Raw genomic sequence first — 20,638 nt, 5'->3', positions numbered from 1 at the left:
GTCTTTAAGTTGCTTTAATAGTCATCAGGTCTTCCCAGATGATACAGTCAACAGACACATCATCGTCACCTTGCTGTTCTTGACTAGCACCCGTTGATTCTCACTAAAAATGGAGAACAGCCTTATAGGAGTGCCTCACTCACAAGCTTCGCATCTGGCAACTCTTGGATACATCCAAGAAGCTTCATTGGTTATCTCAAGCCTCGTCACTTGCCGCAATACGCTGACCGAGGGGCCCTTACATTTTGTACGACAAGCTTGGTACAAATAGATTTGAGACATATATACCGGTGAAACGTCAGTCACCCTCCATTGCTGGTCCGAGATGAGGCGTGCTATTCGGAAGTCCAACTTGGAGATTTCTCTCTATGGGGGCTATTCTCTGACGTGAGGCTGCATACGGGTGATTGGGTTTAACAAAGCTCGTTTGTAACGTGAATCATCATCGCCAATCCTTCAGACTCCGAAAGTTCACGGTCATAGTCGTCCCCAGAGGCGAGGAGATCAGCCTATTATCACACAGTTCGTGGATACGACAAGGATCAATCAAACTTTACCGACCGCCCTAGAGCAAGTCATCCATATCCAACAGAAACAGCATGCTAACTTACATGAACTACCACAACGCAATTGCTTGGCCTTCGGCATCTAGAGAAAGGAAAGGCATCCCTGTGTCGCTTACAAGATCGGCAACCCACAGAATTTATCGTTGGAGCGACTTTCACGTGCCGAGTCCCCCAGATTAACAGATGCACTTGGCGCTTGACCCGCCCAATGAGGCTCTTGGATCATGAAGGCTTGAGCGGATGATAAGCGCAGATCTTGGTTCATCCGATTAAAAACGACATCTTTATAGGGTTGTTGGAGGAGAGCCAGCCTTGTCAACATGCGCGTGAAACCCCCACATTTACTGTACATGCCAACACACTCACCTGGGTGTATGAGCATAAGAAGCAAGCAATTGAGTCTCAAATTAGCTAAACTCTCCCTAGAATTGCCTTTTTCTCGCAGCGTTATTGGTATCAGATGCACCCGTTCGATATTTGCCACGCTGGCAGGGCGGACGCTGGACACCGCCCACCAATGACCAACCACACCTGCTTCGCCTCACTTTCAACTCTCACGGCGTATGGCAGGGGTTTCTTGCGATATTAATTCCGACAACAAGGAATGGTCGAAACACATGCAGCGAATGAGATTTAGCTACCCCTTGAGCAGTTCCAGATTCGTGTTGAGATGGCATCCTGTGGAGCGGTGAGCATCAGTCACACGCAAAAGACCAACATACCTTGGGTTTGCATACATTAGCATGAAATGCACCCTTTTCCCATCAGGCACATCGTTACCATATCTTGTGGTAGGCTGTACGATACTGTACCGTACCAGGCCTTATTTGAATAAATACCTCCCCTTGACTCAATATCTCTTCACTTTCCTCGTCTATTTCGTATAAACGTAGATTCCTCGTTAGAATCGACTGTGCGACCATGTCTTCGTCAATGAACAAATACTGGATTCCTCATCAAGACATCCACAGAAAGGTCATTACCCAAGAGCTCCAGTACTATCTGGGACCTCAGGCAACAGTTCGCCCCTATACGTTAGAGGTATCACTTCGTCAAGCTCACTCAACAGCTATCCTGTGCTCATGTATTTGAACGTAGGGAGAGGATGGTTTCCTCATCAGCACTCCTGGCTCCTGCCTCACAGATGTTGGTCACTGCGGCTCTGCAGGACAACTTTCCAAGTTGATTGACACAGTTGACAGGAACAAATCGATGATATCTGCCGAAAATCGAAAGATCTTTGGGATCGACAAGCCGCAGTCAAGGTCCAACAAAATCCCGAGAAATTGTTGAAACGACCGTTACACCAGCCTGTCATTGTTTCGAGGGGGTCGTCCAGAGATTCTCAGCGACGTTACTATGATTGACGTCCATGCTGATGCTTGAGCTCCAATACGACTCAGCAGCCATGATCATGCTACCTCCCAATCACCGCCAAGAAGTATGGCAGACACTTGTAGGGGTTTTCTGCACGTCAAACATTGTGATTAGCAGCCGCCACCCCCGAAGTTTGAGGCCCGTGAGGCGTTTTGTTTGGAAGGGTGTTAGAGTGCGGTGAAGCATAGGGCAGCAAGCTGAGAGGTCTGTGGTGGAGTAGACGCTGTGAGGTGCCCAAGATAGACATGTGGAGGATAAGATACCCAGCTGTTCCAAATCAAGCAAGTGCCTTGATGGCTGCCAGGTCTATCCACAGACACGGCGCCATCTGGCACAATTCCAACCCAACATACCCATATGAGTATCAAGACTGCCCAAATTACAATCGTTTTAGGCATGCAGAGCAGACAGAGTTTGCCTGGCTGCACGAAAGTCCAGTTGTGGAGTTGTAAACTTCGGATCCCGGCAGCATTCGTGTTCCAATCGGAATTTGTCTTGTGTTTGGTGACATGACTGTGTGGTGGAGAGTCTGCAGGTTCGATCAAGCCCTGTCAGTCATTATCATCGCCTTCTAGAAATGAATAGCGAAGAATCGGATTTTGATCTGGGATTTTCATGATCTGTCGAGTGCAGTAACAGGCACGAGCTAGAGCTTTAACAGCCTTCTCTTTCGGGACTAAGAAGCTTTTCGTATCTCTGAAGATCCATCGGACCAGTTGACCAGAGCACTATGGCTTGCACACCCACCTGTTTGGACTCTTGATATGGCTGTTTCTTGTGACGGGTGGTCTTCTGTTCTGTGATGTATCCTATGACGTTGACATGCTCGCCGACACGTGTTTTCTCATCTGTAAGGGATTCAAGCAACAGGCTTACGTCCACCGAAGCAGTGACAGTGTTGCCTTTTGGATAAAGGTGAGCAAGAGCCAAGCGGGCCGAAGAAGTTGAGTAAGAGGTGACACTAGGTGGTGTTAGCCAACAGTTTCTGGTATATGAAAGTGCAAGAAGCAAGCAAACACAACGCAACACATATAGAAGTTTAAAGGGGCTCTCTGGTCCTACCATCCTAAGAACCTAACCTTGTCACCGATCGATAGGCAGGGTAAGTTTGACAGCAAGTGAAGCTGAGAGGGAACTGGGCCCCGCGACATGCCCCTTATTGCTGCGGGCTTCGTCAGGATATTTTTGAGGCCCGAAAGGTGTGATTATGCTGCAGCTTCAGAAGAAATCCCTCAATACCGGGTGTGTTAGTGGTATGAAATACCTAAGGGGGTCGAGGTGTTTATGAAGGTTGAAGAAGTAGTTTGTATTTAGGTGCTGAACTTCACGTGAAGTGCACTGATACTATTAAGCACAGTGTGGATGTGGTAAGTCCAGGAAGGTAATCGCGTTAATCACGGCTAGCACAGTGCTAACTCGCACGTGATTAGGTACCCTAAACATCACCACTTCTCTCCCGTTTGGTGGGGTTTCGCTACATCAACGTTCTTTTATCTCACTCAGTCACTTCTTCTTGATTGGTTATTCACGATGTCGGCTGAATCACCTCCAAAATACATTTACAAAATCATTCCTTCACCCCCTGAGGATCCATTCCCTAAGGAACTTCCCCTGTCAGACCTTGATCGCAATGATGGCTTCGTTCATCTGAGCACGTCATCTCAGGTAACTGCCTCCTCAAGCTGAGGGAATATCCGGCGATTAACGCGAGTAAGGTGCCCAAGACTGCCGACTTGTTCTTCACAAAGGCAACATCACTCTGGGTTATTAAACTGGAATATGTCCAGTTTGCTGATTTTATGAAATTGGAGGGTGGTTTCCCTCACTTGTATGGCAACTTCGGTGCGGATCATGTCGATTCTATCGAGAAGTTTGCTCGCGAACAAGACCAAACATGGGGCGAAGTCATGGCAAAGTCTAACTGGCTTGAGTAGATATGTCTTTTATTAGAGTAAGCTTATCTACATTCCGCCTTGGCATTTATTTGGTATTTGAGCTTTAAAGACCGAGATCCTTCTGGACCATACCCTTGCAGATGGGATGGTAAAAGTCCTTGTTCTTCTCAAAGGTGTCCAATGCCAATTGTCGGTCCACCTTGTTGAGAGCGCGGAACAAAGGTCGCACAAACTTCATACGACCAACTCGTCCAAGCAGAGTGGCGGCATCCTGGTAAACGGCAGAATCCTTCGCCTTAAGGGCAATCAGGTAGTACGCCGACAGAATCTCGACATTCTTTGACGACAAGAAGTCGTAGGTCTTACCCATAAGTTGAGCTCGGTCGGCAGTTAGCTCACCGGACTGCTGCACTTCAGCCAGGAAGACGAGCTTCTGGTTCGCAGTAAAGTTCTCCAGATCCTTGGGGCTAGGCTCGAATTTCTGATTACACGTTAGCGGACATTTACCACACACTGATTGATTATACATACGGCATCTTTCCATTTGTTTGCAAGGTCGTAGCATTGGTTAGCCAATGTTGTGTCAAATTCAGGCTTAGGTGGGAGACCAGGTGTGTAGAACTTGGCGTCCCAATCGATCTCGGAGACCTTCTTAGAGAGTTCCTCGTTGCCGAGACCGTTGAAAAAGTCGAGGAACGTCTGCTTGAACTCAAACGAATCAAGAGACTTTCCAGACCACTTAGTGAAGTAGAAGGGAATGAACTTGTCAAAGTTCTCCCGACCAACGACACCCTCCAAGTAGTAGAGGAAGTGGAAGCCCTTCTCATAGGCAACAGTGCTGTAGACGTCTTCAGGGTCCACGCCTTCGTGCTTGATAATGAGCTTGGTGTATTCGTGGTCCTTGCCAAAAAGCTCCACGGCGTCCTCTGTACTATGGTCAGTTAAAGTTTTGATAGCGACGTTGTGTTACCCACCAAGAGCCTTCCATCCGATGATGGCGGAAAAGTCAAACTCAGCATCGCCATGGATAACGGCTTGAATACGACGCTCAAGGTACATCGTCCAGCCTTCGTTCAGCCAGCTAGAGGCTGTCAATATCATATCTCAAGTAGTCGTTAAATTTAGACTTACAAGTGCTCCCAGCTAGCATTGGAGACCAGGTTACCACTCCAGCTGTGGCTCAGCTCGTGGGCAATGACATCCACATTTTGGCGGTCACCACTGATAATCGTGGGTGTAGCGAAGGTGTAGATGGGGTTCTCCATACCTAGAGAGACATAAGTGATTTGCGTAGTGGTCCGAGGGAAAACGAAACCTACCTCCATATGGGAAGCTCGGGGGCAAGACCAGGACGTTGTAAGCTCCCCATTTGTAGGGGAAGACAAGCTTCTCAGCAACCTCCATGAACTTCTCCATGTCACGCTCAAGCTCCCACTTGCATTCTTCCAGCTCGTTGGGGCCTGTGGCGACGATGCTTCGAGGGCCGATAGGAGCAGTTGCAATATCACCAGAAGCCACAGCAAAAAGGTAAGAGGGAATAGGAACCTTTTGCTCAAACTCATAGAGCTTCTCCTTACCGGGAGTTGCCTCATGATCTCCCACGGGAACACCGCTAGCAACAACAGGAAGAGATGAAGTCAGCTTGAAGGTGAAAGTTGACTTCACATCAGGAGTGTCCTGGCAAGGGAAGATAGAACGAGCGTTGATGGCCTGGCATTGAGAGAACATGTACGGGTGCTTCTTGTTAGAAGTCTGAGCAGGAGTGAGCCATTGAAGAGCAGTGCATTTGCTCGTTGTCTGGAGGTCAATTGCAAGGTCAATCAGTTCGCCCTTGGCAACTCCATCAGGCACAGCGATATGAAGAGGGGCACCGAGGGGTGCATTGTAACTCTTCAGTTCCCACTTGGACTCCTTCGAGTTGATACGGATGGTAGAAATGTCCACGTAACGAGAGTCAAGGATAATCTCCTTGCTCTCCTTATCAGTCTGCGATTCAAGCTGGAGAACGACGGAGCCCTTGAGCGCCTTCTCCTCAAAGTCGATCTTGAAGTTGGCGGTGGTATGGCGTGTGCGCCAAGCGCTATAGTTCGAAAGAGTGCTGGGATCCCGATTGGCCGTCATGTTAACAGTTGCAAAGGTGCGTCTGAGGTTGTGAGAGATTGTAACTTGACAAGATCGCAAAATGGCGGGTTTCTTGAGTGATGAAAGCCACGACATTGAGGGTCGTGAAATCGCCAATGGCACGGCTAGAATCCAGTGGGCTCTTGCAGCGCAGCGCAGCACTGCATACTTCCTTCCCATTGAGATTCTTCATATGACATCACGTGAGGGGGGACCCCCCGCTGTCCACCTTCCAAAGCTGTATTAAACATGAAGATAGCGGCGTATTGTACAGGAACTTTTGTTAATGGACAAAATTCTGTCCTTTGCTGCACTGCACCTACATGATACCGAATTGAAACAAATTGTGAGATTTTCTCGATTCAATTGTGCCACGTGATCGTACTGCATCTACGTCGGAGGAAACTTCCCCCTCAGAGTTGTATCACATACAATCCATGGTCACGTGGCGTAGCCTTGAGATGAATATATTGGCTGCATTGCATTGCATGCGATGGTACCCTCGGAAACAACCTTAGATCTTAGAGACCTTCCTCGTGGATGAAGATGTTTCCAGAGAGCATCAAAATGAAGTAATTCTTAGAGCACATGACCACTGGCAGGACGGAGATATGGACGGTTTTCATTAAATTTGCTTACACCAAGCATACCCTAAACCTCTTGAGAAAATATGGGTTACCCAACCCTATCAGAAATTCGTAATCACGATTACCAATTTCTCTACTCTACTCACACTTCGTGAGGTTGGTAAATCGGAAGTTTGTGTTGCCGTGAAAAGCGGTGATAGCTCAATACTCGGGTTCTCTCGCTTATACGGTGATGCAATCTCGCGATGTCCACGATGGTGTTTACTCTCCGCTCCATGATCATATGTTGTCACTGTTTACTATCTTTATTTCAAGGTGCCTACAAATATAGCCCTTCCTATGTCTGGTTGGGGCCTGGGTCATCCCAGCAACGGGATAAGGGTCCAATCTGGACTCGGCAGTGGACTTGGCGCCACCGACCGGAGCAAGGCTCCAAGGGGGAGACACAATACTGAGAACCGACCATAAGGATCGTCTCTTGTGCCCATGGCTAGTGTTGGTGACTAAGAGCCTAGCGAGCTAAATCGGAACGTCAGTTCGTTTCCCCTGACCCAAGTGATCAAAATGCAACTTGGGTGGCCAATGAGGTTAGACCGTTCACTGACGGGAACTACCGCAGTCTGAGTGCAGTATCTGTGCTGGAGCTACCAATATGCTCGGGCACGTGAAATATTATCGTGGTTTAGTATCCGAGTTGATAGTTGATACAAATATTGTCATCTCCGAGGAATGAACTAGTTTTTCTCATTTCTATCCACAATATAGTAAAACTGATGATACTAGGAGCAGTCGATCTTTCAGAGCCCGCAGTGATCATCCCAGCAGCAGACAGTCCACTCCAGCACAGATTGGCTCCGAAATGAGATGCAATGCATATCTGAGAGCCCCAAACCTCTCTTGTGTTTCTTATGATGTCCCCTTGAAGAGTTTTGAGGCGTACGAATGGATTGTTGTTTCAACAAGAATGGGGTAAACCAAAACGGTTCTCTTTGATAGCGGAATCTACGCAAGGCTCGTGATACACGAGGCTGCGAAATCGGTAGAGAGAGGCCTTTACTAGCAGTGGCACTGTGGCAGTGAAGAAACTGTCAGTCATGTCCCTGTATGAGATTCTTGGCATTCCTGCAGGAGGCTTGATGGTGAGGGAGCAAATATCACCCCACGAAACCGCCAGAACGCAAGCGAGCCTGGGCCAGGTCTGCGGTGGCTGCGGTAAGACTCGAGTTGACGGGTTGAGGTGGGGGATCCCAGCCGTTGATTTAATGCAGGGGCCATTCAGTGGAGGAGGCCTGCTAGACTTCCAGGTTGTACAGATGCTAACGGAAGATCCCTGATCATAGCACGCCAACGTTATCGAAACGTCCTCGCAGTTCCAGTTCCAGTTCCAGTTCCAGTTCCAGTGGCAGCCTGTCAGACACGAAACCGGCTTGAATTCGAAGCGGTCTTAGAGAGAGTATGGGACTCAGTGGAAAACGTAGGGTTGCCACGCTGCCAAGCTTTATACGCGTCCACAACGTCAACTCAATTGTTTGATCAAGGTCGATCGTCACCAAAGCGCATGGCAGTAAGGCCTCAGTTTTGTTTGAAACGAACTCTGCTGCGGCTGTCATTGGTCATGTTTGTTGTCTCGAGAGACTGACGTACATTAGGCCAACCTGGGGAATCTGAATCACAGGACAATTACAGGTTTGTGTTTCGGTAATCACTCGCTATGATCTCGTTCTACATCGCAACGTTCGTTCGTGCTCAACCGTCTCGATGTGCACTGGCCACAATATCTGCAACCGAGGTCTTATTGAAACTCACTATCTGTGGGCTAGAGAGCCTTTACTAACAGCAATACGGTTAATGATCCGCAGTGTCTAGCTTAATTAGCATTTAGGGCTGCACCGCATGGCCAGACTAAGTGCTATGCAGTTTATTGTAGGAGTTCCACGTGTTCGTCACGACTAACGTGGTTACCAAGTCGGGTAGACACTACTACTGCACTGCATGGCGGCGCCACAAAGTAGTATTCCAGAGTTCCCTCTCAACTGGTTAGGGGCTTAGCCAGTGGGAACAAGTAAGCAGGCAAGTGGCGTATACTTGTCACCAAACCATAATACTGTATTTCCAAGGTATATTGCTATCGTCCGGACGTCATATCCCCTGCATTTCGTGTCAAATTTTCCAATCCTTTGGGTCACCCATTCCCCGAACCCGATGTCATTCAGAACCCTGTTTCATATAGAGGGCCTAGATGGTTCTTGACTTCTTGTTTACTCATTTGCCTCTCAGGCTTGGCTTAAATCACAACTAAGCCAAGTGAGACATGCAGGATCTTGTAGATTTGATTAGGTACTTGGTGGAGATTGAGTCAAAGGGCGACTGTAACGAGGACTCAGATGATGTTATCCGTATGTTGTTGAATCATGTGTAAGAGTCCAAGTAACAATGCTGCACTATGGAGTCTTTAGTCTTCAAAAGTTCATTGAGACCGTGCGGATCATCCCAAACAAGTATTTCGATCTGCGTCTTTGAGCATTCAAGTGAGACAAAGTTCAAAGATCTGGACTAGACTAGTTACCCCATCTGCAAGTGACAGCAGTGACTGCCGGCATGCCATATTAACTGAAACCCACGCACGGATTTACGCTCTGACCAAGAGTGATTCTGTGCCGTGTCTAATGTGTCATGAAATGACCAAAAAACCGTCAACATATTTGCTAAGTAATAATGGGCAAAATTCAATTCCGCAGTTACACTACACTAAGTTACTGCACTGGTAGGTGCTTGGATTAGAAACGCTGGCGTCGAGAAAATGGGTGTCTAGATCTGAGACTTCCTCAAACCATCAGCAAGGAGTGGAGTGACATGTTCTAAATGATCCTTGTGGCCGGGTTGACCACCCGGACCGACCGCAAGCACGGGATGGTTACAAGGGGGCCCCCTTGTATTTCTGGAAGCGAGCTCAGCTTTACACACTGAAAAAAGGGACAGTGTTTGTAGATCCAATGGAGGTTCCTGTTGCCATGCTACAGTACGGATATGGTTCATCGTGATGGTGAGGGGATAGTGTTACTGCTTCAACATTGGATGTTACAGCGTAGTGGACCTATAGTTCTATGGCATATCAAGTGATAGGACTCCCTCGAGAGCGACGAGGTTTCCCTTTACGGCAATGAGTCGGCCATAACATTGACTAGACGATGCAGCTCGGAGATGATCAATTGTCAATTGCGAGATCAACATGTGCCGTCAAACAGCCAAGAAAGTAGTAGTTGCAACGTCTCTACAGTACTATCTTAGCTTGGTGTTGTAGAGACTCCAGCAACGCGTGGTGTTTGGTTTAATCAACAAAGGGTTCTCTTCTCGTGCGGATACGAGGGGAGAATAAAAAAATATCCCGACTACGTAGCCCCGAGGACGCTTATGTTTCAAACGGAAAGGAGACGTATACTATAACCATGTTATATAGGTAAGGTTATATGATAACTCAGGCTGGAGGATTCAGGTGGGAAGAGGAAACGAGGCGGCAGAAGCAAATAAGAAAACGGTTTGTCATTTAAAATGACGTCGGGATCCAGGTCTAGACTAAGACAAACTTTTTGGTTTAGTAAACACCGAAGCCGAAGACCGGAAACATGCCTCATTGTTTCGAGAGTTTGGAATATGAGATCTGAGGTTGAATGATTTTGATACAGTTTATGGGTCATGTTTGCTACAAGCACTTTTGCTTTGTAGGTCTTACCGTGAGATGTGATCGACGTTTCGTAGATCAAAGTGTAAACGTCTAGTCTAGTCTATTTTGTTTTTTTTATCCCCTCTTTGCTTTCTTTTATTTCCTTTCTTTTTATTACTGCTTGAATTTTTAGCGTACGTTACAACCCGACATCGCGTACAAGTGATCAGCAGCAACCTCCCGACGGGGATAAACCGCCGTTGGATAATTACAGTAGCATCCATCGCTACAAAAGAAAAGCAAAAAATAGCCGTTCTTGATACATTTTTGTGGCATCGATTGCTCGTGTTGCTATGGGATTGTCATAATCCCCTCTCAAAGTTCGTGTAATCCATATGACAGATAACGGTCCCTGGACTATACTTTCTAGTAGGAGGCGCAGAATACCAGGCCCTGCAATACGAGCACTAGTATTAGTGAGAGGTGACAGCTGCTGCTGGACTAGTAACAGGACGACGTTGACGTTGATGCGATATCTTGGCGATAACACGAGTCACTGCCAAACTCTCAGTGTAGTATTCGCTCTAATCTCATCATGAGGCTGTTGATCTATACCAGATAGTCTGTGTGTTGTTACTGCACGTGAGGCATGCAACGTGGGGCCTGAGTTGCAGTAAGTGCAGTAAGTGCAGTAAGTTGCAGTAAAGTTGATTAGAGTTGAACTCAAGCATAAAGTGATTGCCATTGGTCAATGTTTGCTGCAAGACTAAAAAGAAAATACCTCTATCCGGGTTGCTACTCTACTGCACATGGATCCTTTCCATACTGTAGTAGAATGCAGAGTAACGTAAATACGTGCCTCAATTATTCTCCTTTTAGTGCATTTTCCTGCAATGCAATGCGCTGGGCTAGCCTCTCTCCTGTAAAGTAACCCACTGGAAACGTTGAGCCCTGTGGCGCGCCTCCCTCCTGCGTTGCCTTGTTCTCTCCTTCCGGATTTGATACGTCTAAAAATTTGAAACATGGCTTTGGCAAGGGAGTGGCTCTGTTTGTCAAGAGCATGACCCAATATGGAAGGCCCACGATACATTTTGGTTTTCCCTTCCACTTTCCACCTACAATCTTTTCAGGATGTTTAATTACTTCTCCCTACCTACCGTCAACCTCCACTGTCGGGCAGCCCGTCAGTTGTTCTGGAAGACATCCTCAGCAATCGCGCGAGCCACTATACGCAGGTACCCATTTTCCTGACGATGATGATTGATGGGAAGTTCAAAACTTTGGCAGCGGTTCGCCAAGAGCTACTGGCTTGACTAATCCCAGGCCTGTCAAGGATCCTTGATCTCTCTGTCCGTCATGGTGGAGGTTTCTGTAAATACAGCTACCGTCCCTGTCCCTGTCCCGGCTCTCTTAACGTGGTAGCCGAGGTTGGGACCAGGGGGCAGCTTAAGAAGCTCGCGAGCTTCGATGGCAAGGATCTATCTGTTCGTCAAGGGGGAAGAGGGATGGTGAGTAAGAGCAAACCCCCCGAAGAGGTGTCGACTAAAAATCGTTCGCAGGCACACCAATTCTGTTTTGCAACACAAAACGTCTTCTGGCTTAGACAGGCCCTGTTGATCTATTCCTCTTTTCGAATCCACTCCGACCCCGGTCCTCGACGTTTGGACCGTCTGTTCCTCGCATGGGCCATCGAACCGCACTCATCTAATACACCACACTTTGACTGCTCATGAACCTCGCCTTGACATCTTGTCCCATGTGCCGTGTCCCAGCCCTCTGTGCGTTCTCTCTTATCTCGGGTTTATCAAAGTTTTTTCTTAACGTTCTTAGTCTCGGGGGCGTGTTACATTACCGTTCAAGCGGGGCTTCGGGGCCTATTCTTACTAGGATGCGAGGCCAGGGTCCCAGGGGCCTGATATTCCGCCATGGGTCATATAGGACAAGGGGTCGACTGAGGCTGTCCGGTAGCCATGTCCAACTACAAACGGATAGACCTAACCGGAGAGCTCGTAGCTTGGCGTAAAAAGCAATGTCTAGGATCCCCTTCACAGTTAATGGTTATATACCATCGATCCCAGGAATCCGAAACACTTAGACCGGACCAGTAATCCATTGACTTTATGCTATAGCACTTCGATCTTGACGTTAGTGGTATCGTGTGCCGTGGCAATTAATTTCTAACACCGACCTATTTCCCTTTGGAGCTGCCTGGCTGCAGCTTGTTTCGACCCAATGGCTCACATTGCCAAGTGCCTCGTCGATATCGACACCACCTATATAACCAACAAGATCTCGCAACTACCTAATGACTCGGTATGTACATATTCTTTTCGATTCCCTATACCTTGCTTTCAGCAGCTTACACACGCTGCTTTCTCAGAAAACATCACTACATTCCCAGTCTGAGAAGCCGTTTACCTGGAGAATGCAACAACCAGACCCTTCCAAGAAGTACCAGCTTTTTCCCAAGGAGAAGAGACTGCCAGTCCTCAACAGCAACAAAGGAGCAGACTCGGAGAAAGCTGCTATGGCACCTGCAGCGGCGTCAGACGAGAAGACGGAGAGTCAGCCACTACTCAATGGTTTGAAGAAGCGACTCAACCAGCATAGTCTGGCACGACGACGCAAGATCAGTGTGCCTGAAGTCGGACCCATGACAACAGTTCAAGAACTCTCCATGGACTCTCGTAGGTGCTCTACTTCTGATTGATTCTGTGTTGAAACTGACAATTTTCTAGCAACAATCCCTGGCCGTCCTCCCTTTCACGAGCGTTCTATCAGCGCACCTGGTAACTCTTGCAGAGATTACAATTTCACAGACACGTTTCTCTTTGCTTCGAGCGACGATGAGGGCCCCGATCCTCACTTTTCCAAGAAAGAACGAAGCGAGTCGAAATCGAGAGACCACACTCCCACTTCACCAAGACACCTGGCTCCCCTGGTTATCCCTAGACATGGAGGACAATCGCCTCTGCTCCGCCGACAACAGTCTCTCAACTGCTTTCCTATGAACAACGAACCTGTCAGGCAGGGTCGCAGCAATGGATCATCGCCCCAAAGCCGTTATGGTTTCACCCCAACTTCATCTATGCCTGATCTCACAACACCCAAGTCAGCAACCACAGGTTCCACGACTCCCACTCCAGTCTCGGCGCCGATCATGGAGTCTCGGACCGAATCCCCACAGCTTCCTGACGGACGCTACACACCTCCCATTGCTCCCACCGAGAATGTTCGCGGAGGACATCGAAGGGGTGGTTCTGAGTCGTCAGTCATGATGGACAGAGGTCGCCCTCGGAAGAGACGTGACCAGCGCCCTACCAACGGACCCATCATTCAGAGAGCCGAGTCGAAGAGGAGCCAAAGCACAGAGAAGGCGGCCTTCGAGAAGCTCCCGGTTGGTGTAAAGCACACGAATGCCATGGAGAAATTCCAACAGTCTGAGCTTGTTATGCTTCAGAAACAAGCCTATGAGCAAGTGGGTCGGTTCGAGGTTCTGAAGGCCGAAGACGTCGAGGCACTCTCTAAGGAGCTTCGCCATCTGGACGAGAAGACCGAATACCTTCGTCGCACTTATACGGCTCTACGATCAGGTCGCAAAAACCTCCACTCACGTATCTGCCAGTACTTGCGTTCGCCACGTGTTGCCAAGTTCAGCAACGAGTCCATGCTGAAGCAGGAAGAGGCACTCACTGAACTGGATGCCTCAATTGACGACTGGGTAAACAAGCTGGAACAGGCAGAGAACCGACGTACTCGCGTTAGACAGAAGCTCCTGGAGCATGTTGCTGCTGCTGCTTGCCTCCCTATCTGGGGATCCCCTGCGGCACAGGAGCCTCCAATGACTGGGGCATCTGCTTCTGGCTTTGGTTATATCTCGACACCACCTCGAAGCCCTTCGAAGGAGTCACCCATTTCACCTCGCAACGGTAGTAACTCGCCCTCCCCTCATCGTGTTGTGGCCCAGGTCCCTAGCACGATTGTGGAACAGCCTGTTATCGAAGAAGAGGCTATGAGGGAAAGCGGCAACCAGGTCACAAGTCCTGCAGCTTTGAAGCGAAACGAGGTCGAGAGCATCCGAATCTATGCTGGCGATGATGTCTACACTCTGCTCGCTGACGTCGAGGACGAAATCACCAAAATGAGCAAGCAAGTGGTGCAAGAACCCGCCCCTGCTCCCTGTGCGAAGGACACAAACCGCATTGCAATCCATCGTCAGAGGAGTCACGAACTCCTCAATGGGTTGTCCAAGGAAAACCATTCGAGCAAGAGAAGAGATTTCTCTGAAGGTCGAGCAATCTCTCCTCTTGCGCCTACACCCACACATGCAACGGCAACAACCACTGCCACACCCACAACTACCACCACCACCACCTCTAGGCAAAGCGAACCACCAGCAGATGACCTTCCTCTGCTCGCAAACGTTGTCTACCGACCCTGATGACTTTCAATCTATCTCATAATTGTTACAACGGCCTCGCCAAAACTGCATCGCATTTCCAACGATTCACGGCCCATACTTTACAATCCTTTGATACCCACACGGCATTTTTATATCTATATCTGTATCTGCATATCCGCACTCTGCTGCGCCTACTCATGACAGTTCACGGCTGCCACAGCATATTCTATATTTCCTTATCTTACTACTTATGTATCACCACTGGGAGGTTCTTTTGTCACTTTTTATATGTTCTTTCTTCTTCTTTTTTCTTGTAACTGGTTTCAATACTGCGTATCGTCTTCATTCTTTGCATCTAGATGATAGCCACTTTTTATTACCTAGCCTAGAGCTTTCTCTTCATAATGATACTTATCTTGGTATACTTTTGGTTGACCAAGTTATAACCCCGGAAGCTGCACTGCTTTTGCCTTCAATTTGACTTGCATACGGTGATGTTTCAAGTTTCCTATGTAACCACAAGGCATGCAACGTCTTGGCGAGCACTCGGTTTGGCGATGCACCACATCCACACTGACAGGGGCTCAAAACTTTAGAGGCTTACTACGTAGGCCCATGTCTACCGTTTGTCGTAGCATACCATCGAGTGATACTCTACATCTACATAATGCCGAAGTCATCGGCGACTCAAGCTGCAGATCGCAAACATGGTACAAGATGAAAATTGATAAAGGACAGATCAGACATGACTTATATAATATCTGAAATCAACTCCAGAAGCAATGGATTCTGCAGAATCGATACTCCACTGCATATCTTCAACAGCTCCTGTCTGTCCCATTGGATCCGCAATATGTATGTAGTTGATCTTGCAACAATAGCCCCATACTTATAACCTTTTGTTACACAATTGAAAAACTGGACTGCTTCTGCATGTATGTAGGCTATCAATGCAAGGTCATCCATTCTTGTCACGTTGCTTCCTCACCCTTGTTCGTCCGAACTAATTCCCCTGCATGCAGTCTCCATCTCTTTTCCACGTGCATACATACAGAGGTAGTGGTCGACCACTCGAAATAATCGTACGATATCCTTGATCCTATCCACACTTTGCTTTTTGGTCGATATGCATCAAATCGGCGAATGCTACTCTGTACATGATGACCTATTTTGACGGTGTACCCCCCTTGGTCTACACTCGCGATGGGTAGTGGAGAATCGCGAGTCGAGTCGGAAATTAATAAAGGACCACTGCCTTTTAGAGGCGATCTGCACGTTCAGAGAAACAGGGAACCTTTGGTTTATCGTATAATTAAGCTAAACGAGGGGATATGATTGACGTGATATCCCGGACCAGAATTCTCCGTGCAAAGGCCTATTTTCAGGTTTTCTTTTCTGGATGCTTCAACGACGGTTAGATGGGGACTTTTGGTGCATTGCCTGACCGCAACTCTGCTGTAATAGTAAAATGTAGTCTCGACAAGGGACTCGGAGCTGAGATGGGATGAAAATGACAGACCGGGATCAGGAGTTGGCTCGGGATGTTCCTTGTTTGTGTGTGTTCAATATTAATTAATGATAATAATAGAGACCATCGAGGTCTTCTTAACGACATATCCATCTACCATACATGATATACCCACAAGCGCGGCTACAACTTTGAAAATCCTTTGCTCCGGTCCGTTGGCTTTGCCAGAGGGTTTTTCCCCTCGAAATTCGTAAAACAATATCCTTGCGCTTCGTGAGATAAGCCAGCCCGCGAATACACCAAACACCAAATCATGCTATCCCATCACATTACGTATTATCGTACCAGTTCCGTTCTCTAGTGTGTCAGGATTCCAACAACTTGAAGAACCAGGCCAAAGATGAGTCCTCTTGCGACCTCCTCAATTTGCAGACAGTCAAAGACTCTGCCAAGTGCTTCACCTGTTGCCGCTTGACCCATGACACCCATCAAAGCAGCTGGAAGGCCACTCTGGATGAGGAGTCGGCGAGCCTTGATACGGAGTTGTTCCTTCTCGTCGGCCGTCAACTCGGCTGGCCATGTTGCAAGCTCCTGCTCCGTGGGCATCATGTTCTCGCGAACCTTGCGCAACTGCTCTGCAATACCCGAATCAGATGTATTGGCGTCAATGACCGACTTTTGAATCAGTGACTGCACTGTCAAGAGCGAAGGGTTGCCGGGTCGGAGGAGGAATGACTTGGCAGCTGTCAAGAGAGTACGACGAATGTTCCATGCTGAGGACAGAGTGTACATCTCGTTGATCGAAGCAAACAGAAGTTCTACCGCCACCCGGGTTTCAGCCTCTGTAAGTGGACTGTATTGCTTAGCAGGCTTCAAGGATGCCCTCTTCCCGCTTGTCACTGAAGGAGGAGGCGTAGGGATTTCTGAGGAGCTCTTGCGCTCCTGCTGCTGTCCCTTGATGCCGTTAGACTGCATGTCATTGTGACCTTCGGGCAGGCTGTAGTCGTCGGTGATCTGATCAGGTGGAGGAGGGAGCTTGCTAAAGTCGAGACTGATTGCGGAAGGAGATCGTAGCTGTGCAAGACTGGGCGCACGGCTATGCTCCCGACTAGGAAGAGCACTCGCCGAGGCTGAGGCCGACTCCTTTTGTTCAGAGCGACTAGCACGAACGTCCGGATCCGACTCGCTCTGTGACTGGTAGCTTGGACGACGCTCCATGGGAGGCATCTTCCCAGGCTGTAACGATACAATAGATGACCGCGTGCTATCCATGCTGTCTCGGGCTGAGCGAATGGGAGATCGCGCGCCGCTGAGCTGACCGGGAGGGGTTGAGATGGAAAGACGACTTGAGTTGGCTGTTAGATCTACTGACTGAGTAGATTTCCTGCTGAGACCTGAAAACGTGTTGCCAAAAACTCCAGTGACACCGCCGACTAGACTCTTACCACCCTCCATCGCACCCTTGGGCGCTGTTGTCAGCGCGTCTAGCATGCCTTTACCCATGGACTCCCAACCAAAACCAGCTTTGGATTCACTGTGCGTGTGTCCCTTTGACTTTTCCAAGAATCGCTTCATTCCCTCGCTCTCCGCCAAACTCTGATACCAGCAAGCGTCTCGAAGATATCTCTCTAGCTCACCGCGAAGAGACTCGCGAGTGTGCAGCTTCCAGTCGGGCAAGTCCTTGTGAAGTTCAGTGAAGGCAGTTGCGCCAGAAATGGTAGCAATTCGCCTGAGAATCTCATGAAGAGTCTCAAAATCACCGTATCTCCTCACAATCATCCATCCGGGGTATGCTGTCACAGAAGGCTCGACCTGCACCCAGTAGTCCCAAGTCGGCTTGCTGCGAATGCGGGTCGACTCGCCAGGAGTGTCGTCGTGAAGAGTGATGGTCGCGTTGTGGAGAGTCAGCGGTGCCTTCTTAGGCACTTCGCCATCCCCTTCGGCTGCAACTTGTCCAGGTGGTACGATTTGGTCGAAGCTGGTGAAGCGAGTGCCATCCGACCGGCGGGGTGACGACTCGGGACTCGACGAGTCCATAGGTGAGCGAGGGGTCAGAGGAGTCTGGACAAGGTCACTCTTTGAAGAGAACCCTTCTGATGTGGATGCTGGTAGGGGTCTGTCGTTGAGGTCCGGTGCGCCAGACAATCGCTTTTCGCCGTTGGTGAGATCTGTGTTTGATCCTTGAATAGAAGCCATTGAAGCGCGTTTTCTTCGGACTTCTTCTTGAGCAATCAGTTCGTTCATGCGCTTCATCTCTTGCATAGCTTCGTCCATCTCTTCGTCTGCCTTGCTCAACTTCTTCTTATGACCAAGCGTCTCCTTACGTCGAGCCCTTTCGTTTTCCAAAGAACTACGTCCAGGTTTGGCAATACCGATATTACCAACGTTTCCATCCAGATCCGCAAAAACGTTAGTTGCTGCAATACTTGGCTCGGGAGCACGCTTCATGCCAACGTCAATTGCCTGGTTTAGGTCCGGTTCTCCACCTTCTAGCAAGTACACAATCCATCCGTTGATCCAATCGGCTTGGCTACAGGTGTGTAGCGTCTTTTCCAAAACCGAGTTTGCGATAATCTCCCGTAGAAAGACTCGGGCAGGGTCACAGTTATACGAGTTTCGATCCAGAAATCTCAGAAGGTCTTCAGCAACCATCTTGAACTTCGAGGCCTGTTGGCGCTGATTCAAAAGATTTGCCAAGCGGCAGTCCGGGTTTGCTGCTAAGTAGTTATAGACGGCATCGGCTGCGGTCATGTTGCTGTCTGGAGGAAGTTCAGAAAAGGCAGCTGCGAGCTCCGACATAAACACGATTATCATGGAAGAAGAGTTGGTAAGAAGGTCCAGGAAGGTATCGGCAGGGCGTTTTCGGCTAAGGTGGTTCGAGACGGAAAGGACGTATGATGTGAGCGTCTTACGACACGCTAGAGGGAAAGAATGGTCTGCCGGAACAATCGGGTTATACCACCATTTGACGTAGTCCTTAATGACGGCATCGACAAGTCCTCCGAGGGCTTCACGAGTCTCTGGTCGGAATTCGTCAAAGTTCTTCGCCGCAGGCTCATCATCATCGCTGCTGTCCTCCTGCTTCTCCGAAGTCTTGTTGCTCTTGGCCTCCAGAAGTCGATCTATAACGTCAATGCCTCGCTCTCCTCGCACAGCCCTGGCAAGTTCGGGGTTCCTAGCTTCCCACGAAACAAACCCGGCGACTCCACCGAATGCTCCGATGAGAACAAGTCCTAAGCGTCCCATGGTGAAGTATGTGAAAGCAGCAAACCCGACTGCGACGCCAGCGAGGGAGCCAGGGGTCGCCGTAGCGAAGAAGTGTATGACCTTTGCGATTGGAGCTTCATCTTGAGTCGTAGACGTCGTTTTGGTTGTGTGATTGTTTGTAGAGTTCGTAAGAGGTTTATCGAGTGTCATTGTGTCGTTTGTTGTTGTGTCGGTGGTGCTGTCAGCAGGACCGTCTGTATCTGACAGCTTGTCTGGTGAGAGCGGCTTCTCGTCTTGTGGGTGCGAAAGTGCAGGGAGCGGAGTGCCATTGAGCTCTATAGCCTTGGGCTTGGGCGGATTCGCAAGGGAAGCACCTGACTGAGGCGTATCTTGGTTGAGGAATGCGGTTGAACTCATTGGGAATGGCGAGCTGTCTCGGTGGGTTTGTTTCGGTACGCAAACCAAATATTATTGACGGTTCGTAGCTCTCTCCCTAACGAATGAAGGAAGCAAAAACAAAGGGAATTCTCGTAAGCATAGCAAATTGATGAGAGCAAAGGACAGAAGCAAGACTGCCAACGAAGAGAGAGTGGGAATATAGGAGAAAACGAGGCGGGCTAAAATGGAGAAATTAAAACGTAGAAGTCGTGGAAGGTTGAACTTTGTCTGGAACGCTGGTGGAAAAAGGGCCGTCACCGAATCAACTGCAGACTGCAGGTGCAGGAACCGGTCTCACACTTGGTGTCGCGTGTCTTGGGGCTTAGCTTCAAATTAGCGAGCACTGGAATTGCTTGTCTTTCGACTTTCAGGGGTGCGGCCCCTGGGGTTTAGGGGCCGACTGCCCCAGGCTTTTTCATGCTGGTGCTGTCCGCGTCACAAATAGTGGACTTTAAGTGCCATGACGGACTAAAAACGGCATCAAAGTCGTTGCTAGCCCCTGATTAAACCCCACCGAAGAACACAGCGTCCAATCTTTGTTGATAAATTGTCTTGTTTCGTTTGATTAGCCCTGCCAGGTTTAAAGACCCTAGACAGCCTTGACGCGATCGGTCGATCTCCATATCATTAGAGGCCGCTGAAAATTTGAGATAAAGACCCGTTGGGTGAAACGAAAATACAGATTAGCTACCTACCTAACTAGCATAGCCGGGCGGCCAGACATTTGTGTACGATCTGATTATTGCTAGACTAGTTGGAATGAAACATGAAGCTATCCAAATAGATAGATTTGGGGTCATTCCATTGGCTGCACAATTGAGTTGGAGGTGGATCCAATCTTGGGCTATCACGTGTCTTGGTGTCACACTCAATCATTTCCGCGTCCCTTCTCTTACAGGCGCGTCTCACTGCAATA

The 20,638-nt window shown here is 48.8% G+C and overlaps 4 protein-coding genes across 4 annotated transcripts; 2 read left to right on the top strand and 2 right to left on the bottom strand.

Moving 5' to 3' along the window:
• The first annotated feature begins 3,157 nt into the window (after nt 1-3,157).
• Nucleotides 3,158-3,909, top strand: B0J16DRAFT_81543 (uncharacterized protein). Its single transcript, XM_046134515.1, has 3 exons — nt 3,158-3,310; nt 3,374-3,608; nt 3,659-3,909. Exons 1-3 carry the CDS (start codon nt 3,306-3,308, stop codon nt 3,875-3,877), a joined length of 459 nt encoding a protein of 152 aa, XP_045987455.1. The 5' UTR covers nt 3,158-3,305; the 3' UTR covers nt 3,878-3,909.
• Nucleotides 3,910-3,941: 32 nt separating this feature from the next.
• B0J16DRAFT_262609 (peptidase family M1-domain-containing protein) lies at nt 3,942-6,055 on the bottom strand (the record flags this gene model as incomplete). Its single annotated transcript, XM_046123311.1, has 5 exons — nt 3,942-4,319; nt 4,370-4,764; nt 4,813-4,919; nt 4,970-5,105; nt 5,158-6,055. 5 exons carry the CDS (start codon nt 6,053-6,055, stop codon nt 3,942-3,944), a joined length of 1,914 nt encoding a protein of 637 aa, XP_045987454.1.
• Nucleotides 6,056-12,216: 6,161 nt separating this feature from the next.
• B0J16DRAFT_81513 (Up-regulated during septation-domain-containing protein) lies at nt 12,217-14,973 on the top strand. The gene is made up of 3 exons (XM_046134514.1): nt 12,217-12,520; nt 12,588-12,894; nt 12,946-14,973. The coding sequence occupies exons 1-3, from the start codon at nt 12,440-12,442 to the stop codon at nt 14,646-14,648; spliced, it is 2,091 nt and encodes a 696-aa protein (XP_045987453.1). The 5' UTR covers nt 12,217-12,439; the 3' UTR covers nt 14,649-14,973.
• Nucleotides 14,974-16,223: 1,250 nt separating this feature from the next.
• On the bottom strand, nt 16,224-19,155 carry B0J16DRAFT_335459 (sorting nexin C terminal-domain-containing protein). The gene has a single exon (XM_046127081.1). The coding sequence runs from the start codon at nt 18,889-18,891 to the stop codon at nt 16,435-16,437; it is 2,457 nt and encodes an 818-aa protein (XP_045987452.1). The 5' UTR covers nt 18,892-19,155; the 3' UTR covers nt 16,224-16,434.
• Between the last annotated feature and the right edge of the window lie 1,483 nt (nt 19,156-20,638).

Source organism: Fusarium flagelliforme (genome assembly GCF_020744385.1).
Source record: "Fusarium flagelliforme strain FIESC 12 MPI-CAGE-AA-0113 chromosome Unknown B0J16scaffold_2, whole genome shotgun sequence".
Taxonomy (NCBI): domain Eukaryota; kingdom Fungi; phylum Ascomycota; class Sordariomycetes; order Hypocreales; family Nectriaceae; genus Fusarium; species Fusarium flagelliforme.
Note: the sequence above shows the minus strand (reverse complement) of the source record. Positions and strands in the feature narration are given on the sequence as shown.

Excerpts from the sequence above, each read along its gene's own strand:
- B0J16DRAFT_81543 (XM_046134515.1), top strand. Across the intron at positions 3,609-3,658 it reads ATCTGAGCACGTCATCTCAG|GTGCCCAAGACTGCCGACTT; the intron begins GTAACTGCCTCC and ends AACGCGAGTAAG.
- B0J16DRAFT_81513 (XM_046134514.1), top strand. The coding sequence starts at position 12,440 with ATGGCTCACATTGCCAAGTGCCTCGTCGATATCGACACCACCTATATA. Across the intron at positions 12,521-12,587 it reads CGCAACTACCTAATGACTCG|AAAACATCACTACATTCCCA; the intron begins GTATGTACATAT and ends CTGCTTTCTCAG. Across the intron at positions 12,895-12,945 it reads AGAACTCTCCATGGACTCTC|CAACAATCCCTGGCCGTCCT; the intron begins GTAGGTGCTCTA and ends ACAATTTTCTAG.
- B0J16DRAFT_335459 (XM_046127081.1), bottom strand. The coding sequence starts at position 18,891 with ATGATAATCGTGTTTATGTCGGAGCTCGCAGCTGCCTTTTCTGAACTT.